The 26,701-nt window shown below is 44.2% G+C and overlaps 1 protein-coding gene and 1 long non-coding RNA gene across 3 annotated transcripts; one reads left to right on the top strand and one right to left on the bottom strand.

Annotated features, from left to right (window-relative positions):
• Positions 1 to 7,037: 7,037 nt before the first annotated feature.
• Positions 7,038 to 14,477, bottom strand: LOC107076654 (uncharacterized). Of its 2 annotated transcripts, XR_011185018.1 has the most exons (5): positions 13,942 to 14,477; positions 11,410 to 11,508; positions 11,162 to 11,245; positions 10,405 to 10,485; positions 7,038 to 9,193 (listed from the first exon to the last, which is right to left on the bottom strand). It is a non-coding gene; the product is annotated as an uncharacterized lncRNA (long non-coding RNA). The 2 variants fall into 2 exon arrangements; XR_001477838.2 differs by lacking the exon at positions 7,038 to 9,193 and having other exon boundaries at positions 10,260 to 10,485.
• LOC138227537 (mRNA decay activator protein ZFP36L1) lies at positions 13,425 to 17,471 on the top strand. Its single transcript, XM_069186311.1, has 2 exons — positions 13,425 to 13,627; positions 14,985 to 17,471. The coding sequence occupies exons 1-2, from the start codon at positions 13,574 to 13,576 to the stop codon at positions 16,023 to 16,025; spliced, it is 1,095 nt and encodes a 364-aa protein (XP_069042412.1). The 5' UTR covers positions 13,425 to 13,573; the 3' UTR covers positions 16,026 to 17,471.
• The last annotated feature ends 9,230 nt before the right edge of the window (positions 17,472 to 26,701 follow it).

Here is a 26,701-nt window from a genome sequence, read left to right as displayed (position 1 = left end):
GGAAATGAGGATGGTAGATTTTGAAGAATCAAGAAAATCTTTTACTTAGAGATGGTTTTCTTTTCGGGCTGCAGTAATCATTGGCAGTGATTAATCATTAACCTTTTGGTTTTTCTGTTTGAATTATTGGACGGGTTTGTAGGAAGATGAGATATCAGGATCTGCATGTTTTCCAATGTTAATGTAAACACGAACGCTTTGTGGTTTCCTGCAAACAAAACTTTTTTTTTCTCTTTTATTCTCTCTCTCTCATACCATTAAAAGAAAACGAACTTCCACAACATGACAGTTTTCTGTTTTTTGTGAACTAAACATTTTTTAATGACCACAGAGAGTCAGGACCTCACTGTTACATCTCATCCGAAGGACTGCACCTGTATACAGTAAGATGTCCCCATCACTATACTGGGGCATTAGGACCCACATGGACTGCAGGATGAGCGCCCCCTGTTGGCCCCACTTACACCTCTTCTAGCAGCAACCTTAATTTTCCCAGGAGTTTCCCATCCAGGTACTGACCAGGCTCACACCTACTGAGCTTCAGTGGGCTGCCAGTTGTGAGTTGCAGGGTGATATGGCTGCTGGCGAATGGTAATAGATCTACGAGTCTCATCCAGGTGTTTTTTGAAAGAAGTCAGGGTATCAGCTTCAACAACATGGCTGGGTGGTTTGTTCCATCCTCCCATAACGCTTTGCTTAAGCAACACGGCATTCTCTTTCCCTTTGCACAGGTTGAGAATAGGTTCCTTCTCTTCTGGCATTGAAATCTAATTCCTTCTCCCGTACCTCACCTGAAGGCACTGCTTTCAGTGATTACAGGGTGATCCCATCTCCCATCTCCCTCTTTCTAGCTGTTCTTTTCTTGGGCTGAAGCATCAGGAGATTATTAAAGATGACAGGACCAGCCCAGGGCAGCAAGAGATCAGCCTTCTACTGACCTGGAGCCTCAAGAGAACCTCCTCCTTTCCTATCACGAAAACCTCCGCTAATCAATCACCCTTCATTCTGCCCAGCTTAAAAAAACAACGCTAGCCCTGCCTTAAAACACAGCAGGCTATATGATGATCAACAGATAGCTGATCCCAGTCTTATCTGCCCTTCTCTGAAGAAAGAGCTTTTCCAGCAGGCGTCTGCTTGTGCCTGCAATAAACTGAAAGCATAGGTTACTTGCAGAGGGATCTGTAAAACAAAAGAGATTTTGCTCTGAAATCTTTAAGTTTTCCAATACTTAAGTCTGTACATTGGTTGCCTATAGTCACGTATTCAGTACAAGAACTTGTTGCTGACTTTGGAAGACCTTATGGAAGACCTTCCTCACACTCGAGACCAATTCTTTTACTCCTTTCAATTCCAAACTCAAAACCTGCCTTTTTACCAGGACCAATATCTTATTGCCCTACATTCTATCTGTATGAACCTGTACGTTCTTTGTATTCATTTGTTTATGCGTTTATATTTTTATTTCTTTTTACTGTTTTTTTCTTGTCTTTTTCTTTATCACTATGAACAGTGACCTTGGGTTTGGAAAGAAGCTAAATAAATACATTATTATTATTATTACGCTGTCAGGCTGCAGCTCTTTTTAAATGGAGTTGTGTCATTGTAGCTGCATTTCATGTTTTGACATACCATTTTAATCTGGAGCACCATAAATCTGATTATGAGGAACTATTGCACAACTCAAGGTGATGCTTTGTGAATATGGAATCTACCTGCTTTCTTGCTGAGGTTTAACTGCCCTTTAAGGTGATGCTTTTACTTCAAGCAATTTTGATATACAAATGTTGGTATTTTTATACAGTTGGGTTGGCTGGAGCAATCTGGGAGGGGCCACACTGCTTGGGGGTACAGCAGGTGAGACTCCACGTAGGATTTAGACTCCTGGTCTTCCACCCTGTCCTGGTAAAGTCATGCCTTTTAAACTGGGATACCAGTTGTGCCTGTCTTCTCTTTCAGCTCTTCTTAAACCTGCTGAGTCCTCTTTGATTAGCACAGAGAACAGAATTCAGATCCTGGCAGTCGAGAGAGCTGACGTCGCCATCTTGGATTGGCAGAATCCCATTAGCAGCTCCCAGTGTTTATTATGATTGGCTAGCCATAATGAACAGGAAGAGCTGGGGGTGCCTTGACTGCTTTTGCAGAGCAGATGTTTAGCTGGAGCCTCACAACTCAAGGCACTTAGCAAATCCTTTACTGCCGGAACTGTTCTGTGTCTTAAGCAGGTTGAATGGGGTTTTGTGTGCATGTAGTGTTTTTTTTTTTCTGCACGCACATTTCCATGCTTTTGAATAGCTATTAAAGGCGAACCATGAAGGAGACAGGCAGGGTAGCCTTTGAAAACTTATCTGCCTGATGTGAAGTGAGATAGCCCTCTCCCCACGGGGAGCTTGACGCACTGCTAAAAGAGCCTTCCTGTGAGGCAAACTAGAAAAATAAAACTGCCCTAGGAGGGCTGGAAGAGAAGCAGGCTTTTGGTTCAGTGCTGCTTGGATGAAGAGAATAGCAGAGTTTTTTTTCACATTTGTTAAGAGCCAGATGGTTGCAGTAGAAACTGGAATAGCCCTGTTATAGCTCAGCTACAGCTCTGATTGTACCTGTGCCGAACTGTGGGGCTGCTATGAATGCTTTAGTTCCAATAGAAGTTTTTAAATCTGTGCCTGGCTCAGATATTCCCAAAATCACAGACAAGTTGCCAACCTTGCTGTCGTTGAGCAGATGTTTGGGCACAGAGGGCTTGACATTTCAAGCCGGTTGGTGAAGTTATTGCCATTTTTTTAAACAAAAAATCTTTTGTAAAAATCCCTCAGTTTTACATGTACTAGAAGGAAAGTTAAACTTATAGATTCTTGATTATCGTGAACGGCAGTGCATCACTCCATGTGAATGTGTAAAGGGTAATTCCACAGTGAAAAATAGAAAAGATAAACACAACTGCACTATCTGTTGTGTTAGCTTGTCAGGATAAAAAAAATAATTTCTTATTTATTATAATTGCTGCTTAACTATGCTCTTCCCGTCTCTCCTTCAATATTTTGACAGAAGTATTCAGCAGGGACCCTTCTTGGGGTAAACTGGTTTGCGAAGTCTCCTGCCTCTTAAGCCTGCACACTTGTTCCAGCCCCAGACTTTGGGAGTGCCTGCTGGGACGTTCCAGGTAGCTCTGATCAGTGGAGATGAGAACCGCTGCCACATCAGATACGGTCTGGGTGCCAGGCTGTACGTGCCAGCCAACCCCAAGATGCCCCCACGAGGTACGAGGGCATACAGACCAGTGCTGCTGCTGCAGCCGGACAGATGATACGATATTTTTATGATGGGTTGCTCTTGCGAGTTTTTTAAGCCTTTAACTGTCACCCACGGACGTAGACATGAGGGAATCATAATAAGTACCAGATTACAGCTGCTGGTGCTTCGGGGAGAAGAAATGTGCCAGAATCCAGGTTGTCATTTTTCTTCCCCTCAAATGAAATAATATCATATAACAGGGCTGTCTCTGCTGTCCATTCAAGCACGAGGACAAAGCCTACAGGCCTATAGGCTGGCAATACTATAGCAGTTATTGAACATATGTAATAACTACTACAATGGTGAAAAGCATTATTTCCTAATGTCTGATGGCCTGGTGTCGCCTGGGTAATTTTCCACTGCTCTGGGGCAAGGGTATTGTTTACAGAGAGGGTAGATGGTTTATGTTCTCTTTATGATTCCAGTGTTCGAATTTCTCCTCCAGTTTCAACTATTGTAATAATTTTCATTAGCTCCAAAGTCACGGTGGGTCAGGACAGAAAGGGTACGCTTCTTGAGTTAAGCATTTTTCTATTTGCAAAAGTAAAAACTCAATTGTGGAATTATCTCCGTATTGCCTTTTTTGGTTTGTTGGCTGTTGTGAGCTGCTGGTGATTGTTAACGGCACGATTAAAACGGTGAGACGTTGAAAATGTAGGAAGTGGAACTGTGAGCGAGAGAGGGGATTCTTGGATCAATGCAATCTCTGTTACAGCTTCAGCACTTTTATTCATTGCGAACAATGCAGACTTGTCTAGGAGGAGCGCCAAATCACTTCAAAAAGAAATAAGCCACGGCTCTTTCTCTGAATATTGGAGAGAGGAAAGGCATTAATGCTTTTGATAGTGCTTCAAAAAGATGGCACATTTTATTTGGAATTCTTGCTACTGCTTGTGAAGAATGAATCTTCTTTTGTTTTCATTTTTTATGAACTCAAACTTATTTTATCAACACTTCTTAAATTGTCTTATGCATCTGTATGTCTGCTGCGCTAAGTGGGTGCTTGTAGAAATAGTAGAAATAGTACCAACCCTCGCCTGGTAAATTGAGATTTCTTCCCTAATATTTTACATGTTCAAGACACCGCCATTGCCGGGAAATGTGAATCATACTCATTTTGAGACAGACGTTTCATGAGAGGTCATGTGACATTGATGTGCAGGACTGTGCCAGCGCTGTTTGTCTTACTGGCTGCTGCTCCCTGATTTCATGCTTCCATTTGCTGAGACTGTTTGTTTGGCCTCCCGGTGGCAGGTCTGTTTTAAATTCGTTTGCAGGTGAGGGACTGCACACCCCTCTGTGTTGTCTCACCGCAGGGGAGGGTGTGCAGTGGCGTGGGGCAGGAGGTGGAGCACGTTTTTATTTCCATGCTAATGCCTATTTGTCCTCATTAGGGATAATTAATAGAGAGGCCTCATGGAGACTCTGCAGCAGAAGCCAGAAAGAAAGTAAAGCATTCCTGCAAGTTGACTAAAGTTGTCAACAACGTGGCTTTGTTCCTTGTGCCTGGAAAAAGGCTTCAGAGATCATGTTCTTACCTCTGCTTTAGTTGTATTCTTCTGTATCTCCTCTTGTTTTTTTTTTTGCATTGCATGAACTTCTAAACAACTTTAGCTCCTTTCAGCTAAACTGAAAATGTTAATAACCTCCAAAGCAGCCCCCAAATGGGCGCTAGCTCGTCGCTCGGGGAACCTGGCCATTGTGGCTTTCTGAGCTCTAATAATCCTTTTAGTTACACTTCTTTTGGAACTAAAAAAAAAGAAAAACTTTAATCTAGGATTGCACCAAGAACACAGGATGAACAGGAAGGTGCACCCCTTCGGCATAATTATAAACCCTCATGTCCGGAACATTATTGGATAAAGCAGGAGAAATGTCTTCCTTTGCAATAAATTCACTGGGTTTTTATGACACATTAGTGAAAATAGGACTAAACAGAATATCTAAACACCAGGGTTTAAAAAATGTTGTTGTTTTTTTTTCATTTTAAACACATTGCATTTACTTTGAAAACGGCTGCATTCACACTGAGACTTAAAAACTGCAGGAGAAAGTTACTTTAATTTATCCTGCATTTGCAGCGGTAACTAGATCTGAATTCCAAGGAGCTGAACTCTTTTGTAATAACCACAGCTGCAGTGTGAAGCAGCCTGCACTGTGGTCAAGCTGGTGGTGTTAAGGACAAGAGCAGACACGCAGTGTGTCTAACACTTTCAGTCTGAGCAGCTGCTCTGGCGGTGCTTCCGGACAGACAATCCCCTCCCCTCCTTTTTCCAATATGTTCCTGGAAGCAACCGATCACCTCCGAAGGAATTTTTTGCCACGGTGCCTCCTAATGCGTCCAGGCTGTATCTGGAATTCATTTCTTTCCCAATCGCGCTCAAAAGAAAATATCACCAGTTCCCAGGTCTTAATGAAACCATTCCTTTTCGAAGTCCAGACCATAAAGGGCACTATTTACTTTTTTTTCTCGATTTTTTTTTCTTTATACTTTCTGCCAACATGGATGAATTTGCCAAGTCAGGGAGGTGCACTGACGCAGCTTCTGCATGTAAGTAGATTTCCCCCGGAACCAAAGCCATTAATCGGTCTGTCAGCATGATGCACAAGCTGCAGTGTGCAGTTGTGTTCAGTTCTGCTGACTTGTTTGCCTGGTGGTATAGCTGATAAAAAGATCATTTGATCGCTGTGATAAGGAACCTTTAAAACTAGCACAATCCCTTCCTTTGTCCCCAGTGAGTACAGAACCATGGGCAGTGTTATGAGACAGTCTATGGCCTGGTGCAGCCTTCAGTGATACTGCTTATTCTATATTTGTTCCACCCTTCTGCTGCAGTTCCCTGCAACATGCATTGGAGTGGCATCATGCTGACCTGTTTGAAAATCCAGTGCATTCGAATTTGCAGTTCTAGCCAATGAACCCTTAGCTTTTTTGGTCCTTCAGCTTTAACCCCAGAGGTCATTGTTTTCTGATGGATTTTGAGATATTCTGACTACGGGAAGATGACTAGTGAGACACTTCAGGAAGTGAGGTATTAGCTGCTTGGTTTGGCCAGTCTGGGTTTGAACCTTTGATCTCCCAACCCTGTGTCATCCCACATTCCCGGCAGAGATCTTTTCACTTCCAAGACTCTAGTGTCCTTTGGTTTTGGTCTTTCAGGATGTTGTGCTTTGGCTTTGAGTTGCTGTTCGATTTTCTGGTTCATTTTTTCCAAGAAACTCCTTCTGGACTTATTAAGTAAGTGAGCAATTCCATGAACAGCAACTGTGGATGCCCTGTTGTTTTCCACAAACAAGAGAAAACCAACTAGGAAACTGGAATGAAACCGGAAGTTGTCTCCTGGATCTTAGCAAATTACCACCTAACATTTACTTCCCTGGGAGAACACCAGGGAATACATCTGACAAACTATTGTTCCCGTTCAAGATTTTCCTGACATTTTCCAAACACATCATCTGCTGAGATTTAAGCCCTTGTCAAGTCAAGCAAATATCTGAGTGCCAGAGGCGGGCAAAACATGTGTTTCTCTTTCTTGTAGCTGGCTTCAGCAGAACTACAAGCATTTATGTTCTGCCTTTAGGCCAGATTTTTCCAACCCTGATCCTAGAGAGCACTAATCTGGATGTCCTTACGGGTCACACTAAATCACCTGTTATTTAAAAATGGGGAAAATGTGTTTAAACAGTCAATTAGGCCAGTAGCCTTTCATTAAAGGAACACTAGTCTTTGAGGGCTCAAAGATATTCTGATTTTTGTTTCAAATGATCTCTACTTTATTTAACACACCACAGGTTCAATTAAGGATCATAGTTCATTTGTTCCAGGCCTTCAGAAAATTATTTTTTTAAAGGCTGTCTATAAAAACATCTGGACTGAGACTTCACCAGGACCAGGTTTAGAAAGACTTGTGCTTCGGCAGTAATTACAACCATGGCCATTTAGTGATGTTCTTAGAATGTGATTTTCAAGTAATTGGCTAAAAAGGAAAACCTGCCTAACCGCATCAGTATTGACTTAACTTATAACAACTCCCTACCATTTTTAGTTTTTAAGTCACTGAGTGTCTTTTTATCTCTTTTTATCAGGTATTAAAACAGTAGGCGATGCTTGGTACATCATGAACCTTTCATAAGGTGTGCTATGTTATAAAAAACAAAACGCCAATCAGAAATAGTGTTGTAATTTTCAGGTCTTTGTCTCGTTCAGCATTTGCGAGCAGTCTTTTAAGCTCCACATGAGATGACGTTTAAAATGTATTCGCTGGCGAAATCTGACTGATGTGGTTTTTGCAGGAGTCAGAAAGAGGCTCTGAGTGCAGTTGCAGCATCCATGTTTCTCTGCGAAAGCATGTCTGTGGCCTTTTATCAGCCAAGGAGAAAATAAGATTTGCGCCTTTCGGTTTTACGTCATTGACCACAAAACTGAGTGAAAGCATCTCCCTCTTTCTGTCTGTCAAGAACGCTGCTTTCTGTTTTTTCCAGGGTGCTGTGATGCTCCATTTTACATGGGTTCTGCCTAACTGAGAGTGTAGCTCCGGTCGCCCTGCTTCTCAGGAACTCCTACCTTTGTTACGATTCTGGATTTGGGAAGGGCTTCAGCTAACACTTTGTTTTCCAAACAGTCAAACAGTCCGAAACTTCCCATTTAGGATGGGGGTGGGGAGGTGAGGTGTTGGGGGAAGGGCAGAACTTTTGTTATTGTGTGTGTAAAACCCTTTTCCCCAGGCAAAGCTAAGTAGGTAAGACAACCCAGGAAATCTAACTCCCCCACCCCTCCCCAACCGCCAACACTCACCCACAAACTCCTCTCTTCTGAAACATCACGTTAGAACAGTCTGCTGAGACCCTCTCAGCTTTTCCAAAACAACCTGCCAAAAGTCTGTTTACCACACTCTAATCGCCTTTAAGTAAACAGCCCTTGGGTCTCCCGAGCACAGGCACGTTTTCAGAGACTGAGGGGGCGAGGTCAGCATGTATTATGAGAGATGCACCCTAGGAGCACCCGGAGCCTCTCCTTCTGACTGAAAGCTGTCAGTAAAAGTGTGAATATCTGGGTTATTAAAAAGTACAAGGCGCTGCCTCAAAAAGGCGATCGCTCGAGAGATTCAGTAATTCTTGGGGTGTTTATATTGAGTTTGTTTTTTACTGTTTTCTGTTTGATATTGAAGGCATCCTAAACATTCTTGTTACTCTAATTGTTACTCTAATTGCATGAGGTGTAACTTTTTTTCCAACTGTCTGCGACGTAATTTACAGGTCTTGAAAACAGAATCCCAACCATATTCGGGCTTTGGGCTCACGTGCTCACCTTTGACTTTGTAGCAGAAAGGTGAAATTTGAATCGTGTCCTCCAGATGCACGAGACGAGGGAGGAGAAAAGAAATTTGACTACGGTTCATTTTAAAATGAACAACGCTGCATAAAGCATACCCATGTATCAAATCGTCTACCACACATATAGCAGGTCCCATTAAGTAAGCTTTGGGTGGCCGTTCTTTTCAAAGGCTGCTCTGCTTGTTAAGATATCAGTGGTCAAATCAATGAGCCGGTATGTGTGTGCATGATATTCAGGTTCTGTATTATTGGAAAGCTTGAAAAGCAGTCTTGAACTAAGTCTTTCTGCTTCACAAGTCCTGGCTACCTCCCCAACCACAAAGTACTTTAATTATTTTCCAAGTTTTAGAGCTCTGCTCCAACAATCGGTCAAATGACAAAACCAAGGGACTTTTTTCCCCTCTTTTCCTTCATTCTTCTTTGTAAGTTTGTGTAGCTGCTAATTGTTGAGGTCTACAATACAAACGCTTATGTCAGCTACTCCTTGAGTGCTCTTGTGTCACGACAAGCCTCTTAGTGTGATGACATTTTGCTCCCTGGCCTCTTCTCCCTCTCTTTAGGACTTTATTTTTTTCTGCAACAAAGGAAGGTACCTTGTTAGGGCTCAGCTTACTGTGGAATTGAAAAAAACAAACCCTCAATGCACTAACAAGCTCCTTCTGCTGCTGGTAATGAAATTACTCTATTTCGGGTAGAAGCAGAAGTTCAAAGTATAGTGCGGACTTCTCTTAACCCAGAAGACCACTCTCATGTTTACTAGGTAGTATTTTTAAGTATTTTAGATTTACCCTCTTTTATTTCCTGTTCAAGAATCCTTTGCTGAAAGTCATATGGTGTGTCTTTAGATCTTTTTGGATAAATGGCGTTGGTTTTGCTTTATTTTTTAATTTTAGACTTTGTGATTTTTCTTTGTTTCCCCAGTTTAAATGTGCACCCGACTGGGAGAGAGTGAGTCACGCAGACATGCTCCTCTGGTGTGCCTGCTTGCAGAGCCATTTGACATTTGGCATGCTGCTAACTCCCTCCACTATGCCCTTCCAGAGAAGCAATGCCTTGAGGAGAGGCACACGTCTCGCTGAAGTCGCCCACTAGACAAGGGAGTCTCTGATTGCTGGAAAATTAAGAAAGCCCTGGTGGACTGGTGCTGTGGTGTTGCCCAGACAGCTGTATACCATCACGTCGAGAATCAGTTACCCAATGTCCTGGCTGAGAGTGGAACCTCATGACTGACATCTGGCATGTAGGCTTTTACTTAGTGAGTTACCTAGGAATCCCCTGACATATCTTCCTCTCGATTCTACTTAGAACTAGAATTATGACTGTTCATTTAGTCTGCACTTACCTGGGTCTATTTTGCAGTAGTCTGAATATACAAACTTTGACACTCCCACAGGTCACACATTTACAACACAGCACAATAGGCTTCCGTTAGCAGTAGTAACCTGGTGCTGGAGAGGATATATTTCTGGGTACTGTGGAGGCTTTTTAAAGTAAAACTTTGTTTTTGTTGTTCCGGTCACTTTTCTTTGTAAATGCCTTCCTTTCAAATAGTGAGATATTTTATAACAATGGATGCTTTTAAAGTGTAACATAAAAAACGGGTCTACCATTAGCATTTTGTATTGTAGTTTGCAGGTTCTTAACATGTTGCGATATTTGGCAGAATTAAATCTCTATTCTTCTATCATTCTCCGGCTAGTGTTGAGATGCTGGCTTGATATGAATAATATGGCACTGAAGTATTGGCACTGAGTATTCACTGGTCACTGGTGCGACCTCCATCACCTTGACATCAAAGCCTCTGCACTTCACACACTGGACAGCTCTCTCACGTCTCACGTCTGGGCAATGTCACCAAACGGGGCCCTGCAAAAACACGGCCACAGGCGTCACATGTTCACAGTTTGCCCCTGTTGATGGCTTAATGATGTGTGTTTGTCTTCTCACTCTTCAGCCAGCTCAAAGCAGAGCACGTCCAACTGCCCGTCAATCACAAGCCATTTGAATGTTTCATGGGTTCTGTCAGCACCTCTGCTCTCCATCAAAGGCCTCGTACCCAGGAAATCCTGGCTGTTTGCGGCTCTCGGTGCTGATCACACATGTGGCCCACAGCAGAGCGTCTGACACCGTGGCTCTCCTGCTGTACCTGTGAGTTGTCAGACACATCTGCTCTGCTGTACTCGGGTGTCAGCACCACTGTGATAAGAGGAAAGGCTCTTCTTGCTGTTTTCTGTCCAGTGTTATGAAGGGACACAAAACCCCATCTCTGTGCCTGTGAACAAGTTTCAAACACTGTTGTCTGATGCAGCCAGAGCATTTGTGTATCATGCATCAAAACATCCATGCATGAGGACGATATGTCTGTAGCCGTCATAAGATATTGTGAGACCGGACAGTTTCACTCATGCTGTTTTTGAAGTGGAATGTCTGTCTCCATAGTACAGTGTTTGAATGTCATGATGCCTATGCAGAGGCTGCTGTTAGGAGGCAAACCTGATATTACATTCATATGGTTTTGGGGGGGGAGGGGTTGCTTACTCACAGTCTGTTCCTGCTGAATTGCGCACAGTCCTGTACCCCAAGATCACAGTGTCATTCCAGGGGCCTTCAGAAAGATCGTGGAGGGCTGGCAACACGAAGATAAATACACAAAATTTATTGTTTCAGGTGGGCAGGATGTGAGTGTGGCCCTAACAAAAATGCTAGGTGAGACTTAATAGAGAGATATCTTATTTTATCAGTTGAAGATTTAATTAATGTAGTATTTTAAGAGACTTAAAAATGCCATACATTTGCCTGTACTTGACTTCAAAGTGGCGTGCTGAGCTCTCTCTGATTTTTGGTCCGATGTGCACTGTTTCCCCATCTGACTCTTCATCAGCACAAACTCTGAGAGTGAGAGTAAAAAGGCTAGGCAGCTCTTTGTGTTAGATTTCCAACACATGTGCTCAGACAGTTAGAGAGTGACAAGTCAGACGGAGACAGGCGGAGAGATGACGCTGTGGGGTTAAAAGTAAGAAGAGGTCTGGGCCGGGGAAGTTAAAGCCTGAGAAAGTAACACAGGGTTTCAGGATGACTGGTCACTGGGACATTCCCTGCTTTTATGCACTATTTAGTAACACTGCGTTTCTGATTAATTATTGAGACCAGCTGGGCCGGTTCCTGCCATTCTGACAAAACCCATCTGTCTGTAGATGTGTGGAGGGGCAGCCATGTGGAGCAGGGCTCAGGGTTCTGGACCCGGAACTGGAGACTTGTAAATCCCGGGTGAGACAGTGCTGCGGTACCCCTGAGCAAGCAGCTTCGCCCCAACAGCTCTGGTGAAATTCCCAGCTGTGTTAGTGCAACTGGATTAAAGATTTGGATTAAAGCTTCAGCCAGAAAAAAATAGTAACAGCAGTATATGTTGCATTGGTCTTAAATAGTAACTTGTGCACTTAAGTGCTTGATATCTCTTGTGAAACTAATGCAGCACATGGTGGCTTGAAACAACAGTTCTTCAGTATCATGGTTTTAAGCACATCTCAGCTTTTCTCTTTTACACTTTTAAACACATAATTATCATTTTAGCCGCGGAAAGCATAGAGGTCTTATCTTGCAGTGTGTTTCTAGTCTCCATTTTTTTTTTCAATCTTAGAAAACTGAAGTTTCATGGATTTCTCTGTTTACAATGCCAATACCTCACTCTTATCGTTTGCCCAAGCTTCCGAGACAAGTTTTCGTTGTTAAACACAGGACGAGCGAAGCAGCCATCCGCAGTGATTTTAAACCCTTGTCTAGTGTGACGGCGTACATTTCCTGAGTGAGGGGGCGCCGGCACAGTGGCTGTGGAGAGCAGGTCGCCCGACACGGTTTTTCACTGTTTCAGTTTTCTCCGGGGCGAGCATCCGCTCACCACGCGGGTTGGGGACAGGGGGCGGTTTCCTAAAAAAGACCCACCTTAACAATAATCTGGGGACCTTTAATAGGAGCCTTTTTCACACCTGCGGCGGTGAAGACGCACATACCAAACTGAAGAATATCGTCACTTGCTGTAACTGTCTTTCACAAATCTGAAACAAGGGGTCGGTTTGCGGCAACCGGCATCTTAAAAGTCCTTCCTACGGATCGTAAAGGTTGTGTCAACAGCTGGATCTTCGAGCTTGCATTTTGACTTTCAGTATTAGTAGTTGTATTTTCAACAACTGATTGAGCGTCAGGCTCCACATTCCTGCTGTACCGCACTTCCTAAGTGACTGTTAGAAGTTCCTCCACAGCGCACTGCGCGGGTCTCTGCTGTACACTGGCGTGCAATTCTGGTTTCCGGACAGCGGCTGTGTCGTTAGCATTTTTTGCATGTCAATTTTATATTTGTTATGGTACGTTGTGCCCACAGTAGTATGTTCATGCCCTTTACCTCTACATAGGGGCTCCCAGTCTTGGTTATGGGGACCCCCACACCCGTTGGCTGAGGTGTCGTTTAGTATAACTGAACCCTTAGTCGAAAGAGGATGAATAGGGACTAATTCGAACTAATCGGTTGTGTTCAGTTGTTAAACAGGCGGAGGTCGGCTCTTAACTCTTACGTTTCTTTAGTAAATGAATATGTCCGACTGTTTAATAAGGGGGAAAAACTTGCAAAAGTGGCAGTCAAGCATCATAATTCGTTCATTTCGGGATTTAATAAATGCAGGAGGGGGCTCGCCTGCCGGGAAAGCCGGCAGGTGCAGGGGGGATCCCGGGTAAGGGGGTGAACTCGGTTTAGCCGCGGAGGGGGAGGGCGGATGTTTAGGTGCGGGACTGCAGGCATTTCCGGTGGAGTGGGGACGGGGGCGTGGCCCCGCGAGCGGGCGCACACGGTTAAAACCACACGTGTGGCTCGGCGCTGTCAGAAGCTGCACGCCGAGGGGACGGCGGGGCCACGGCAAAGCGGAGAGGGTTTGGCGACCGAGAGAGCGGCAGCGGACTGGCTAGGATGCCGTCGTACGTGTTCGCCCAGACTTTTGAGCGCGACGAAGTTTTGAGCAAGGTGGGAATGCTTATCCCCTCCCCCCCGTATTCGACGTTCATCCGTCTGTCCTCCGGAGTGAGTGTAGAGATAGAAGACTGGTGAGCACCGAGGCGGTGGTAGTGCAGTTACAGCATATGCCCGTGTGCAGGTGTGTGACCGGTGTCGTGTTTGTTAACGGCGTTTCCCGAGGCGTGTGGAAATGCCGGTAGTCGGTCAGCTTGTCCCCGGTAAACAAACTGATACAGTTAACAAAAGGCGTGAGGACAGGTTAGAAGTTTAGAGAGATTGGTGAGAGACGGGTTGCGTTGCTGAAAATATTTCCGACTTCTCACCATTTGGCACGATGTGTCCGAATTCCGTCCTATTTCGTCAGTGCTTTGTGTAGGGGATGGAAACGTTCTTCGACTTGTTCGAAACTCCAGATCCTTGGGCTGTCGTATTTCGTCGTGGTTGAATTACTCTAAAAGGTTGATACAAAAAAGTAACTGCGGCACGGTTTCTTATCGAAACATCTTTTTCTCTCATTCTCCGCTGAAAGCTTGTGCACTGTACACCGCTGACGTGTGACTCGTCTGTCGTTATCTGATCGACCGCGGTCATGAGTCACTGTTGCATTTTTACAGAACAGTTCCCAACAGGAAAAAAAAGTTCCAGTGCACTGTACATAAAATATATTATTAAGGTTTGTAGATGCGATCACTTCTGCACACGCCTTAATATTAAGGCCCGGCGCGGACAGGCAATGTATTGAAAAGCTTTAGTGTCTCCGGTGTGTGACCAAAGTTTGAGCCAGAACTGTAAAAAAACCCCACTCAGGTTTGTCTGCAGTTGTCGCACTCCCCCGCTCCAGGAGGCTGCTGGAGGTGTCGTGAGCTCTGCGCCCCACCCACCAATAACGTGAGACTTAGCGAGTGTCGGGGTTAAAGTTCACGGAGCCGTTGTTTATATGATATCTTTGTACTGCATCCGGATTTTCTGAGCTGTGTAACACCCCCCCTCCCCCGCGCTACCAAAACCTCGAACGCACTATTTAGTCTTTTTCAGACCTCTTGTAGAATTTTTAAACTTCCGTTTTCAGTCTTCAAGTTCCAGCTGTGAGTCCAAATGAGGGGGAGTATCATTCCTTTAAGCAGGGTGGACGGTGTTCTGGCACATCGTTTTTTTTGTTTTTTTTTAGCCCTTTGTAAATCGGAATACAGGACTTGCAGCGAACTTGATCACGGTTCAAGTTTGTTGCTGATCAGCCCCCTTTTTCCTCCTCCGTCCATGTGATTGCATGATGTAGAGCTGGGGGGGTCCCGTTTCTGGCTGCTGGACGCACCGGGCCACTCTAACGCTGCTAATGGCGGACGGTCTCTGTGCTGCTCTCTTCCAGACGTTCTGCAGCCTGGACCTCCGAGATCACCCCGGGGGCTTGGCGCCAGACGTGAAAGCAGTGGGCTTCAGGCGTGCCCAGGCGGCCTGTCTGTCACCTGTCCCAGGCCCCCTCTCTGCGGAGGAGTCGGCCAGCCCGTTTCCGAGAGCCGGCCCGTGGGGTAAGATCCCAGAGGGGCCCCCATCCGCCGGCTGGGGCCACGCGTCCTTCTGGGGGGACCGCGCGGACGGCGGCGGTCTGGGGTGGCCGTGCCCCGACGCCGCCCCCGCCAAGCGCCCGCCAGCTGCGCCCGGCTGCCTCCTCTCGTCCCGCTACAAAACGGAGCTGTGCCGCACCTTCGAGGAGAGCGGCGGCGTCTGCAAGTACGGCGCCAAGTGCCAGTTCGCCCACGGCGCCGAGGAGCTGCGCGACCTCAGCCGCCACCCCAAATACAAGACGGAGCGCTGCCGGACCTTCCACACGGTTGGCATCTGCCCGTATGGGACGCGGTGTCACTTCGTGCACAACGCGGAGGAGGAGCAGCAGCAGCAGCGCCAGGCGCGAGACCAGGCGGCCAGCCGGCGCCGGCCCCCCCCGCTGACACAGAGCGTCAGCTTCGCCGGGTTCCCCTCCGCGTTCCAGCCCCACGAGACCCCCGCCCTCCTACCCAGGGGGGGCTCCGCCTCTCCTCCCGGGTCGTGCGGGGTGCCCGAGCTGCTCTCCCCCACCTTCCCGGAACACGAGGCCTTCCCCGTCTTCAGCGACCTGGGCCTGCACTTCCTGCCCTCCGCCGACGGCGCCTTCCGCGGGGCGGGCCGCGGCGGCTCCGCGGCGTCGGACGACGGGTTCCCGCGCCAGCCCCCGTTCGCCGGCCTGGCCCCGGGCTCGAGGAGCATGTCGGCCACCTCCCTGTCCGACCACGAGGGGGGCTCGGGCAGCTCGGCCAGCAGCCTCAGTGGCTCGGACACCTCGGTCTTCGAGTGCTTCGGCCGCAGGCTGCCCATATTCAGCCAGCTGTCGGTCCCGGACGAGCGGCTCTCGAGCCCAGGCTTTGTCATCTAGCTCCTGCCTTTCCTCCTTCGATCGCCAAGCGCGGTCCAGTTTGCTAGCAAAAGCAATGTTTTTTTTCCCCACATATTAAACGTTGGGTTGTATACTGTTGTATACCGACCGTTCTGTACTGTGAGGTGCTTCACATCTCGGTTAACACTGCTTCAGCTTAATGCTTGACTTCGAGTTAATGTTGTGCAAAGGGATTGTTTCATGGGGCTCATTCAGACTCTGAGAAACTGACCTTCTGCGATTAGCACGGGCAGCGCTAGGGAGCGCGTTCTTCCACGGGGATCCTTCTTGATCACCCCTGCTGCCTTGCGAAAGCCACTGTAACGAGTGATCATTTCCTGGATGTAACTCGGTGCCTTGTTAAGCTGAAGCAGATCGTGTAGCTGGAGTGAGGGGAGTGGAAAATGGTTTGAATCCTCTGTGAGGGCGTTGGGTGGGAGAACCAAAGAGAAAAAAAAAAAGTCCTCCTCTTTCTGCTGCCTTTTCTGCAGCTTTATTAGGAATTGACTTTCCTTTGTTTGTAACATTTTCCCTATAAATTTGTAAGTTATACGTTTCAGGGGGAAAAACAAGTTATTTTTATGAATTTTTCTGTTTCTTAAACTTTAAGTGTGTTCGCCAAAGTCCTGTTGCCTTGAAAGCTGTGGTCTGAGGTGTTTGAAACTGTTCCAAAATGCCCAGCTGACTCTGCTAGTCCACAACCATATTGTGAGACGGGCTGAATTGAATGTATAAGAGCCTGCCGCACCGAAAGAGAGGTTAGTTTTTGTTGCGCTTCTCTCTCGCTGCAGTGACGCAGCAGAGATAAGATTGCTCTCTGTGAAACCAAACCCCAGAAGTCCGTCAGTCTGCAGGCTCTTGAATCAGTTTTAATTTGGAGGGGGGTGGCTGTTGGTCTGGTTGACTAGTGAGTGTGCCATGTTTTTATTATGATGAGTCAAGCATTTTAAAAGAGTATTGTGTTGCATGTAAATAGAAAAATGCCGAGAGATGAAAAGGAAAATAAATGCTGTGTGCTGAGCTGTCATTAGGTATGGCACACCGCTGTCAATTATTTTGTAACTTCTAAGAGAAGATAAAGTGCCTGATGTGATTTTTGTGGTGCTAATTTTTGTTTAAAAGTTTTACCTGCTGGTTAACTGTAGGCTTTCTAATATTTGCCTGAATGTCCTAACTGCAAAGCTACATCCCACAAGACTTGATGTGAGCTTCAGTAATTTTAAATTACAAACACCCATGTTGTTGATTTCTATACAATGTGATGTATGAACGTTGCTATTTGTATAGTTACTTTAGTGTAGCGTTAAAGAGTTGTAGTAACTTAATTAGTTTTTTATTTATTATAATATGTATTTATAGATGTTTGGTCAAGTTTGTACTAAGTTAATATATTTGTTTTTTTGCATTTGTTTTTGTACTGCAAATAAACTTTTTTATAAGCCTAAACGTGCACACAGAAATTGTATGTGGCTAAATCTTTTTTTTTTTTTTGTCGTGCAAGACGCATCTTGTTCAAGCTACTAATTTAAAAACTATGATTCATTAGTAGTTTTGATACCTGAGCAATTATTTTCAAACAAAAAAGTTTTAACTGTCTCGTGTTAACTGAGAAGACCTTGGCAATCTCTGTTAAAACATCCCTTAATTGGCATTGATAAATGCAGTGTTCGTCATTTTCCCAGAAGCTGTGAAGACGCACAGAGGTGAGCCATATATCTAAATACAGAGGTTTGAACACTCGGAGTGGTAAACATGCGTGAGTACTGTCTATGACCTGAATGCGGAGGTCCATTCTGCCTGAGGCTGGGGCCACTGCAGGGTGTGGATAAAGCTTGTGCTCCCTCCTTTTACAGGGAGGGGTCTTTGCTCTGCTCCTGAAGGTGTTCGAGGCTCTTGGAACAACTGTGAATATGAATGGCAGGGGGAGCTGTGCATGAGCTGAACCATGCAGTATCTGAGGCCTCCATCTAGAACAGTGCGGCACGCTGATGAGCGGACCAGCAACAGTTTGCACTCCAGCGTCTTCGCTTGCGCTTCAACAAAACCCTCCCCTTCTGCATCATCTCCGCGTTCGGTCAAGTTTTGTGTGCTTTTTCTTTACTGGTGAGAATGGTAGTTCAGAGGCAGATTTCCTGAGCCATTTGGAGCCCTTAAGTTCCTTTTGGTGCAGTGCTGGTTCATTCACGTTACAGTGCTCATGTAGAACCACTGAAACATGAGGCCCAAGATGATTTGGTGCTTCCATGTGAAATCGGGTTTCAGATGCTACCCCCTCCTCCAGACTGCTGTGGAAGGGGGTTGGGGTATTGAAATAGGAAACCTTTGCTGTTCTAATGGATGTACCGACGGGATGGATTTATATTCGGTTTTGCTCTATATAAACTGTAATGCCAAAGGAAGCTTAGCTGAGGGGAAAAAAAAACTGCAAACAAGCGGACCATTACATTACAAACAGCTTCCCCTAACATGCACACCGCATGCTGAAAATAAGTATCGGTGTAACACCCTAAAAGAATGAGTGAAGTTGGGAATTGGCAGCTTTGCATTTTATCCATGCCGGAATTTTGTAAAACACAATATCATTTCGGAAGGAGTTACAAGCACGTCTGTTCGCAGGCTAACAGCGTGCCTCCGAGAAGTTACCCTGAGAAAGGATCGGGGACAACGGACCTACGTGGGGTTTTCGGTTTTCACCATTTATAAAAAAAAAAACCCACACCTGATACCATTAAATGCGAGTCCGACTCAAAGGCTGTTTCTGTCGCTGTAATTAACACTATTTAACATGATGTAACTTAAGCAGCTGTTCGGAGGAATGTGACCCCCTTACTTGGCGAGTTCAAGCGCGCCAAAAAAAATAATACCCTCACTTTTTGATCGCCTCCAAGTCGTTTAATTACCCGAGTCATTAACCCCCCCTCCCCTAGGCGGAGGTATAAACATAAATTAACCACCTGAACGCACACGCTCTTCGTTAAACTCCTAAATTAATCTTTTACGGGGGGGGAAAAAGGCTGTTTTGAATTTACGTCGCGGATTTAAAAGAGTTAAAATTCGCCAACAGTTCATCATTGTGAGTCAAAAGAGATTCTCTCGCATCGCTCCGAGAGCCTTTACAAAAGACGGGCCGCTTTCTCCCAGGCAGTCTCCTTTGAAACCGGAGCAGATGGTTGCATTCATCGAGACAGCGGGTTGCGGGCATATGGCCGTTGAAGAAAGAGGTCTCCTTATTTTTTTTAAAAAAAAAAGGCAGCAGAGAGCTGCATTTGCACTGCCGCGTACTGTACGAATTCAAAATATTTCCTAAGCGCAAGGAGAAAGAGCAGAGAAACCAGTGCTTTCGCTCCCCGCCAAATCATACAGTTGGTCCCCGATGAACACAAAAACTACCGACAGCAACGACAGTCCCAGCTTGAAACGGGATACAGCAGGTCCCGGGGCGTGTGGTTGCAGTGTACTGTAGGGCGTCTGTGATGCCTTATTGCACAAGTGGGAGTCAGTTGTACAAGCGAGCAGAAATGTCGCCGCGTCGCTTCTAAACAAAACGCGTTATTACACACGTGGTCTTCCAAGCACACGGCAATCCGTGAAACGAGCCCACTTTCCAGTGTTACCGAAACGAAAGTTAAATTTTGTTGTTATTGCTTTCCTGGAGAGTGAGGCGAGCTGTTTGTCATTAACTAGAGGCTGAAAAGTGTGTCGACAGTACGCGCAATATGACACGTTTTCATCAGCTCTGTTCAGTCCACTACACAGGATAAAGGCCAATCTGCCACTATCAGAAGATCCCAAGCACAGAGATACCAAATTGGGAAACACTGAGCTAGAAGAGGCTACCTGTGGAAAAAAAAAAAGACTTGGGTGTTTATCTTGACTCATCATTCACTCAATATTAATTTTTATTTATTCATTTTATTCATTCATTTATTCATTCAACATGGGAAGCAAATAACAAGGCAAACAAGGAGAGGATATATAGTCAAAGGGGTAGACATTTCCCAGGGATTTTATGTTAAAGTTGTATAATGTTCGAATGATGCCACGTTTACAATATTGTGTAGAATTTGACCAAATCACTCTGGAATCAATCCAGGGACGAGCCGCCGAATAACCTCCTATGTTTACACGAATGTCACGTTGACTGAAAGTACTGAAAGTACTGAACCCTTTTTTTTATTTGAACAGAGATGACTACGCAAAGACCTGATACAAGTATTCAAAATCCGCAAACTGGACGATACAAATCTTCGACGGGAGGTTAATCAGTGTCATAAAGTGTAAAGTGTTTGTTTGTTTGTTTTTTACCACAAGAGGGCAGTAAAGCTATTCCAATTCCCGAGCATGGACCGGCGACTGCAATATTGCATGAGAGGTGCTGTTTAGCAGAAAATGTCATGGGAGAATACTATAATAGTGGTAGACTTCACACGTTAAAATCGGTGACTACTTTCTTTGAAATGATCAATTATTAAGTGTCTTGCACAATTTGGCAATTAACTGTAGCATTTGACATAATTGTAATCTGGTTTTATCTTACGATACTATAACGATCCGGGGTTCAGGTGGGTGCTTGCGCGCCATTGCCGCATCAGGTCAGCCCCCCACCATCGGGGACTCGAACCCAGGCCTCCACCGTCACTCAACAGCGACCCAGCCTGTTGAGCTAAAGAAATCTCCCCTTAACCCAGCGGCTGTAGTCCTGTATTACAGGGAAGGGCGGTGACGTCACCGCTCTGGTAAGCCGGCTCTCACCAGCAATGGCAGCTGTATGCGTTACACTACGTTGTTCTGCAACAGGTCTTTCTTAGTTTATCATGAAGTGGTCTAATTTAATTCTAATTAAAGTCTCATTTAAAACCGCACAGTAAGGTAAACCGAGAAAAATGCCTACTCCCGAAGGTGTAGTTTGCGTCAGATAAGCGACAACCTAGAGTATCTGCCGCAGCGGGTTTGACTTGTTGGTCAAGATGGCGTTGATCGATGTTTCGATGTTGGATCTGCTCCATTTGTTTCTCTTCAAAATGTGTTAGCGCTCCCGGTAATTTTCCGGAAGAAACCCACTTTTGGTTCTAAATTTTCAGAGCCCTTAATGTACTGTGTTGGTAACTTACGTTACTGTTTGCCTGCTTTCTCCCCGATTTTTTCCTGATTGGTGATGAGGAAGTCAGCGATTTTGCCGAAATGTGTGGCTCAGGAAATTTGGCGGGCTTTTTTCTGTCACGTGACACGACGGAGCCGAAATGAGTGACCCGGGTTGTAAATCCAAGTCGGTGTTTTCAAATTATGGGAGTTTACTATACTGGCCCCACTTTAGGATAAAATGTAGATGTGACCGACCAGCGCACTTAAACAAACGCTAATAACATTTTGTAGAATGATAGAAAAAATTCTAAACGTAGATTAAATGTTACGGGAATTATTCATTTCGATGCTGTAAACTGGTGGATTGTCCTGATACCCATTTAATTAGCATTTTTTCAAGTACTTAAGATAAATCCACATAAAATTCAGAGTTATTCAAATATTATAACGTGTATATTCATTGCAAAGATACGTTAGGTTGGCATTGGTTTGCCAAGTGTTTTTAATTAGTATTGCCGGTTTATGTGCACCAAAAATAGAGCACCATTTTCTGTGACTCGAATAAAGGTTACACTAATTTTCCTTTTATTGAACACTTCAAGTATGGTGCTAAAGAGTTCACGTCTTGTGTAGTTAAGCAAGAATATGCAAAACATTAAAAAATTATCACACAACGGCTATTCTAAAAACTCAACAGACATCAAATATTGTAAAAGGCAATCTTGTAACAGCTGCGTTTATGATTTACAGAAGGCTTGTAAATAAGTGCTTCAGAACAGTTTAGTATTATTTAAGAAAAACACTTCTATGATAAATGTGAAGAAAAGGTACGTTTTGTTGCTTATAGATTTGCTCCAATAAGAAGAATGCTGAGGCATTGTTTTTAATCTGTTCATGAGCCCTAGTGTGTACTGAGAATACAACGAAATTTCCATTCTCAGTTTGGTCTTTGGGGACCTGTTAATTTCTTTAAAATTGATAGAATTCAGTCCGTTGGTCTTAATTTTTCCAGTTGTTAAGTGGTTGAGGAGTCTTGCTTTCCCTTAAGCAGAGAAGACTTAGACTCAGACTGAGGTTTTGATGGAATTATTGCACTTCTAATCAGCAGTTTGCAAACTCCAGTTTTAGATTATTATGTTACAGTGGGTGGGGTCACACATGCACTGATTCTCTAAAATATGAAATGCTGTGAATGGAACAGAAATTATTGTTCTAGTCATTCATCACAATTCAGAAGAGTGTGAAGGTAGGGCTGTCCACTCCTCATCAGGAGAATGCAGTAGTGGTTTTTGGTTTTGATTCCAGCTAAGCTTGGACTGACTTCATTATATCAGTCAGTTGCTTAGCTAGAAGGAGTTAGTATTTCCAGCTGATGACTACCATTTAATGCCGCATAAAGACCTGCAGGGCTATAGTTCTCTGTGATCAGTAGTGGACACTCATTTTAAGTGTGTTACAGGGGCGCCACTCTGTGGTCAAGTGCGCATGTTACAGTAAATCATATAGCTTTATATAACACTCTTTGTAACAGTTTGACTTAAATTGCATTGGACATGGGATCTACTTTAATTTGCTGGCCATCAATTATTTGGACTAAAGAGCTATACTATGGAAGCTTTTTTGATATTGTGTGAGTTCTAGCTGTTTTAGTTATTGGCTGTGTGACAATGTAATTATCTTGCCTAGGCAGAAACATATATTTGAGAAATATAAATCTCAGTTGTCTAGCTGAAGCACTGCACAGGGAAATGGAAAAAGAAATGTATTGATTTTTTACGCCAAGTCCTGAAACAAAATAAAACTAGAATATCATTATTTGCATCAAACAAACACCTTTATTGAATCTCTCCAAAAGCTTTTTAGTTAAGAATAGAGAAAAGAAAGACTTCTGTCTTGACATATCATTGGAGCAGGTATCAACTAACACAAATCCACAAGAAGAGAGCAAACTGCACTTAACAAATCAGAAGCCCATTTTATTATTATCTTCATGTTGTGCAACAAGCAGTAACAAGGAACCATTTTTTTTTCGGAGACCTTTTTTTATTTAAGCCATTTAACTGTTTTTTTTACTTGGGGCACTTCAGAAGGCTTCTAAAACCCAATACAGGGTACAAGTTGCACAATGTTTTCCAGGGAACATGTGACTCAGTGAGGTTGGAGGGAGGTGTAAAGAGCACTGTTCTCAGTGAACCGCACCTGTGAATATTGCTGCTGTCTGCTCTGAAGAAACACCCGTCATTTTTAACACCCTGAAGTTCTTTTTCAAGCTCAAATAAGCTAAAACAAAAAACACAATAGAACAGTTAGCTTTTCATTATTGCACATTTGATTAACGATTTTGGTTATCTGAAACCTGAATATAAGTGACTATATGTCAGACATTTTGCCCTTTTTAGTATGGCCCTAAACCTAAAAAGTACCCTGCATTATAAGCTGTTGCAGCACATTTTGTATGTGTATCTCCTAAGTAGCCTCAGACTCCATGCAGATCACTTTAACAATGTTTTAACAACCCATCAGGGCGGTGTTTCACAGTTATGATATAAATATATAAAATCGTGAAAACTGAAGTCTAAATTTAAATGTGTATCTCCCATGTTTGTCTTCAGACCAGAAGCCCCAGACCAGGGCTTAATCTGCCCACATGATGATGTTCTGTGTATTTTTAAGTTCATCTAATGTGCAAAGTTGCTGTCACTTAAACAAAATGCATGAATGCAAAAATGTTGAAAATATGGTTTGTTATGTATTTGTAAGACTTAATTAACCTCACCTAACCTCCTAAACATGTAAATTCAGAGAGAATTTACACTACCTTCATGCACAGACTCTTAAGAATTCTGCACGTATTTCTGTAATTTAAATGTGTGTGTGGTGGAATAAGGATACATTCTTGATCACGATATCATAGCAAAAGTTCAAAATGAATTGCACGAACACATGCAGTCCATTGATAATTATAACTTGGTGTTCTGTAAGAAATATTTTTGTGGTTTTCCATCATCGCTAATGTGGCTTTCTTTGGTTATATCCTTCTACTGACGTCACTGCTGACTTCTGGAGTTCTTGTTTTAACGCCAGATTCGTGTTGCATTCAGCTCCATATCTTCCCTTTTTTTTCTCGTGAAGCTCACTTCGCGTAGCTCTAAGTTGTGCAATATGTGCAAATGGGCTTGGAACTCTTTAAACATCCCCAATACCTTTCTTGAACTCTTGTACTCTTAACATTTTAACATTTAGTTTCGAATTTACCGTTGTTTTGAATCCAGCATGAACAAGGAGAGAAAGTGATTTTTGCTGCGAGAAACCGATTAACAGTCCCTTCCATCCCACATGTCTGATTGCCCTGCTTTCGTATTTGGTCATGAGCAGTCACACCCAAGCTGGGTGGTGGAAGTGTTGTTGTCAGTGCTTGCAGCAGAGGCTCGGCTGCAGTATTTGCTATACCATTTGCTGACGACAGACCTTTATTTTTTCTTCTGTGGCCAAGAACCACTTCTCTTTTTTTTCCCATTATCACGTAGGAGCCTGAATTTCGGGGCTTCCTCTTTTTCAAGTCAAGTGCTCGACATGATGAGGAGAAGAGAGCAAGGGTGCCGTTTGGGGGGGGCAGCTGTTCCTAACACCAGTTTTTGGTGAAGCCGATGAGAAGTGTAGCCTTGTTTGTTTTAATGCCGAACTGCCAGTTAGTCTCTTTAAACCTTCCGGGATGGGAATCTGCAAAAGAGAAGCCATTCTGCTTTGCCTCGACATTTCCTCGTGCTAGGGCCAGGGGGATGAGGGCTCTGCCTGAAGCCATGCACTTTTTATTCCTAATGATATGCAGCCCCTAGAGCAAAGCTCACATCAGGGCTCCCACTGATAGCACTACACCCTCAAAGGTGGCTGCTACTGTAGTTCACAGGGACAACTGCTGCATGCAAGCCAAGGCCTGGCACGATTCAGCCCCTTGTCTGACTTTTTGCTATGCTGCATGTGGCTTTAATGCATTGCATTCTCCGTGAGTACAGTACATTTCACCAACCTTGACTCATTTGAGGTTTTAACATTTACCTATCAGTTAGTGTCTTGTACCTTCCTGTGGTTGCTCAGAAGCTTTTTGTGGCGTTCTGTTACACAGCAGAGGAATAATTAGCTAGCTTCATGGCTGAGCAGAAAGGCATGTGATTTTGTAAGAAAAATAAAGATTTGCACCACTGTCAATTGGCAATTGATTCTAGGTCATGACCCATTTAGTGACAACGTTTTCGATATTGTTTCTTGCGTCTGTAGCATGTGGCAATCTCAGCACGTGGGTCAGCCTTGTCTAACCCAGGTCAATCAAGAAACAAAAGCTCATCTCAAGCAAAAAATGTGAAAATAGCCCCTTTTTTTCAGTATTGCAAAATATTACTGTAACAATTTGCACAGGCCTCATCCATAATGACAAGAAGACTAAGCTTTTTTCTTTTTCAGTGTTTTTCTCTTTTTCATTAATTTTCTTTTCTTTTTAACGTTTAAAGTCTTCATGTATGAATTAAAAAGAAGAGATTTGAAGTGCAGTGTTGTAAGGAGAAGATAATGTAGCCTTTGCACTGATAAATGTACATTGTGAGGATCAGGGATAAAGCTGGTTAAGCTGATGTTACATTGCCACATTTTATGGCTGATGGAAAAAATACTTTTCAACAATCAGTCTCACCTCGTAGATTTTCCTCTTGGATTTTTAAAGGTTTGATGCGGACAGGTGGGCCCTAACATGTAAAGTGTAGTCTCTGTTTGGCGTTAAGGCTGCTGCAGTGGTTGTAAAGCAGAGTCTTGTTTCTATTCTGATCCTTTGAAATGCTGGATTTTATCTGCTGATGGTAAACCTGATTAGAAGCCGTGCTCATCTGATGAGTACCACCTGCGCTATTTTGTGCAATGGAAAACCATTCCGACCCTTCAGCTGGATGATATCGTCCTTGACAAGCAAAATATTTCCAAGAAGCGGGCTGACCGTGCTTGATTAAGCTGTGTTAAACCATATGTCCAGCGCTTTAATGCAAGGTTTCTAAATGATCTGGATGGTCTGAGAGGCCTCCTCTTGTTTGTCAAGTTCCTTATGTTCCTAATGTTGGGCGGAGCGGTGGCTAGGGATCTGTGCCTATGGCTGGAAGGTTGCCGGTTCAAATCCCACAGCTGCCAGAGGAATCCTACTCTGTTGGGCTTCTGAGCAAGGCCTTAACCCCAACTGCTCCAGGGGTGCTGTACTATGGTAGACCCTGTGCTCTGACCTCAGGCTCTCTCCCTATCTGTGTGTCTCATGGTGAGCAAGCTGGGGTATGTGGTATGTGGTATGGGGTATGCAAAAAGATAATTCCTAATGGAAGAAATTGTAAAGGGTTAATAAAGTAATGTTGTTGTTGTTATTATTATTATAATATGTTCTTAAGGTTGCAGCCTGGGCAGCAGAGGCTAGAGCCTTGCTGCAAAGGTATCAGGGAGGGAATGGCTGTGGGACAGAAGCCCTAGGATGTGTGTCCTTGTATGACAGGCAGCAGAAGACATCCAGATTGGGTAGCTGTGTTGCTGGCAGCATTCAGCAGTCTGCCCCTGCTCTTCCCTCTGCC

The sequence above is a fragment of the Lepisosteus oculatus genome, chromosome 3, assembly GCF_040954835.1.
Source record: "Lepisosteus oculatus isolate fLepOcu1 chromosome 3, fLepOcu1.hap2, whole genome shotgun sequence".
Taxonomy (NCBI): domain Eukaryota; kingdom Metazoa; phylum Chordata; class Actinopteri; order Semionotiformes; family Lepisosteidae; genus Lepisosteus; species Lepisosteus oculatus.
The sequence above is the reverse complement of the archived record's forward strand: the minus strand, read 5'-3'. Positions and strand labels throughout refer to the sequence as shown.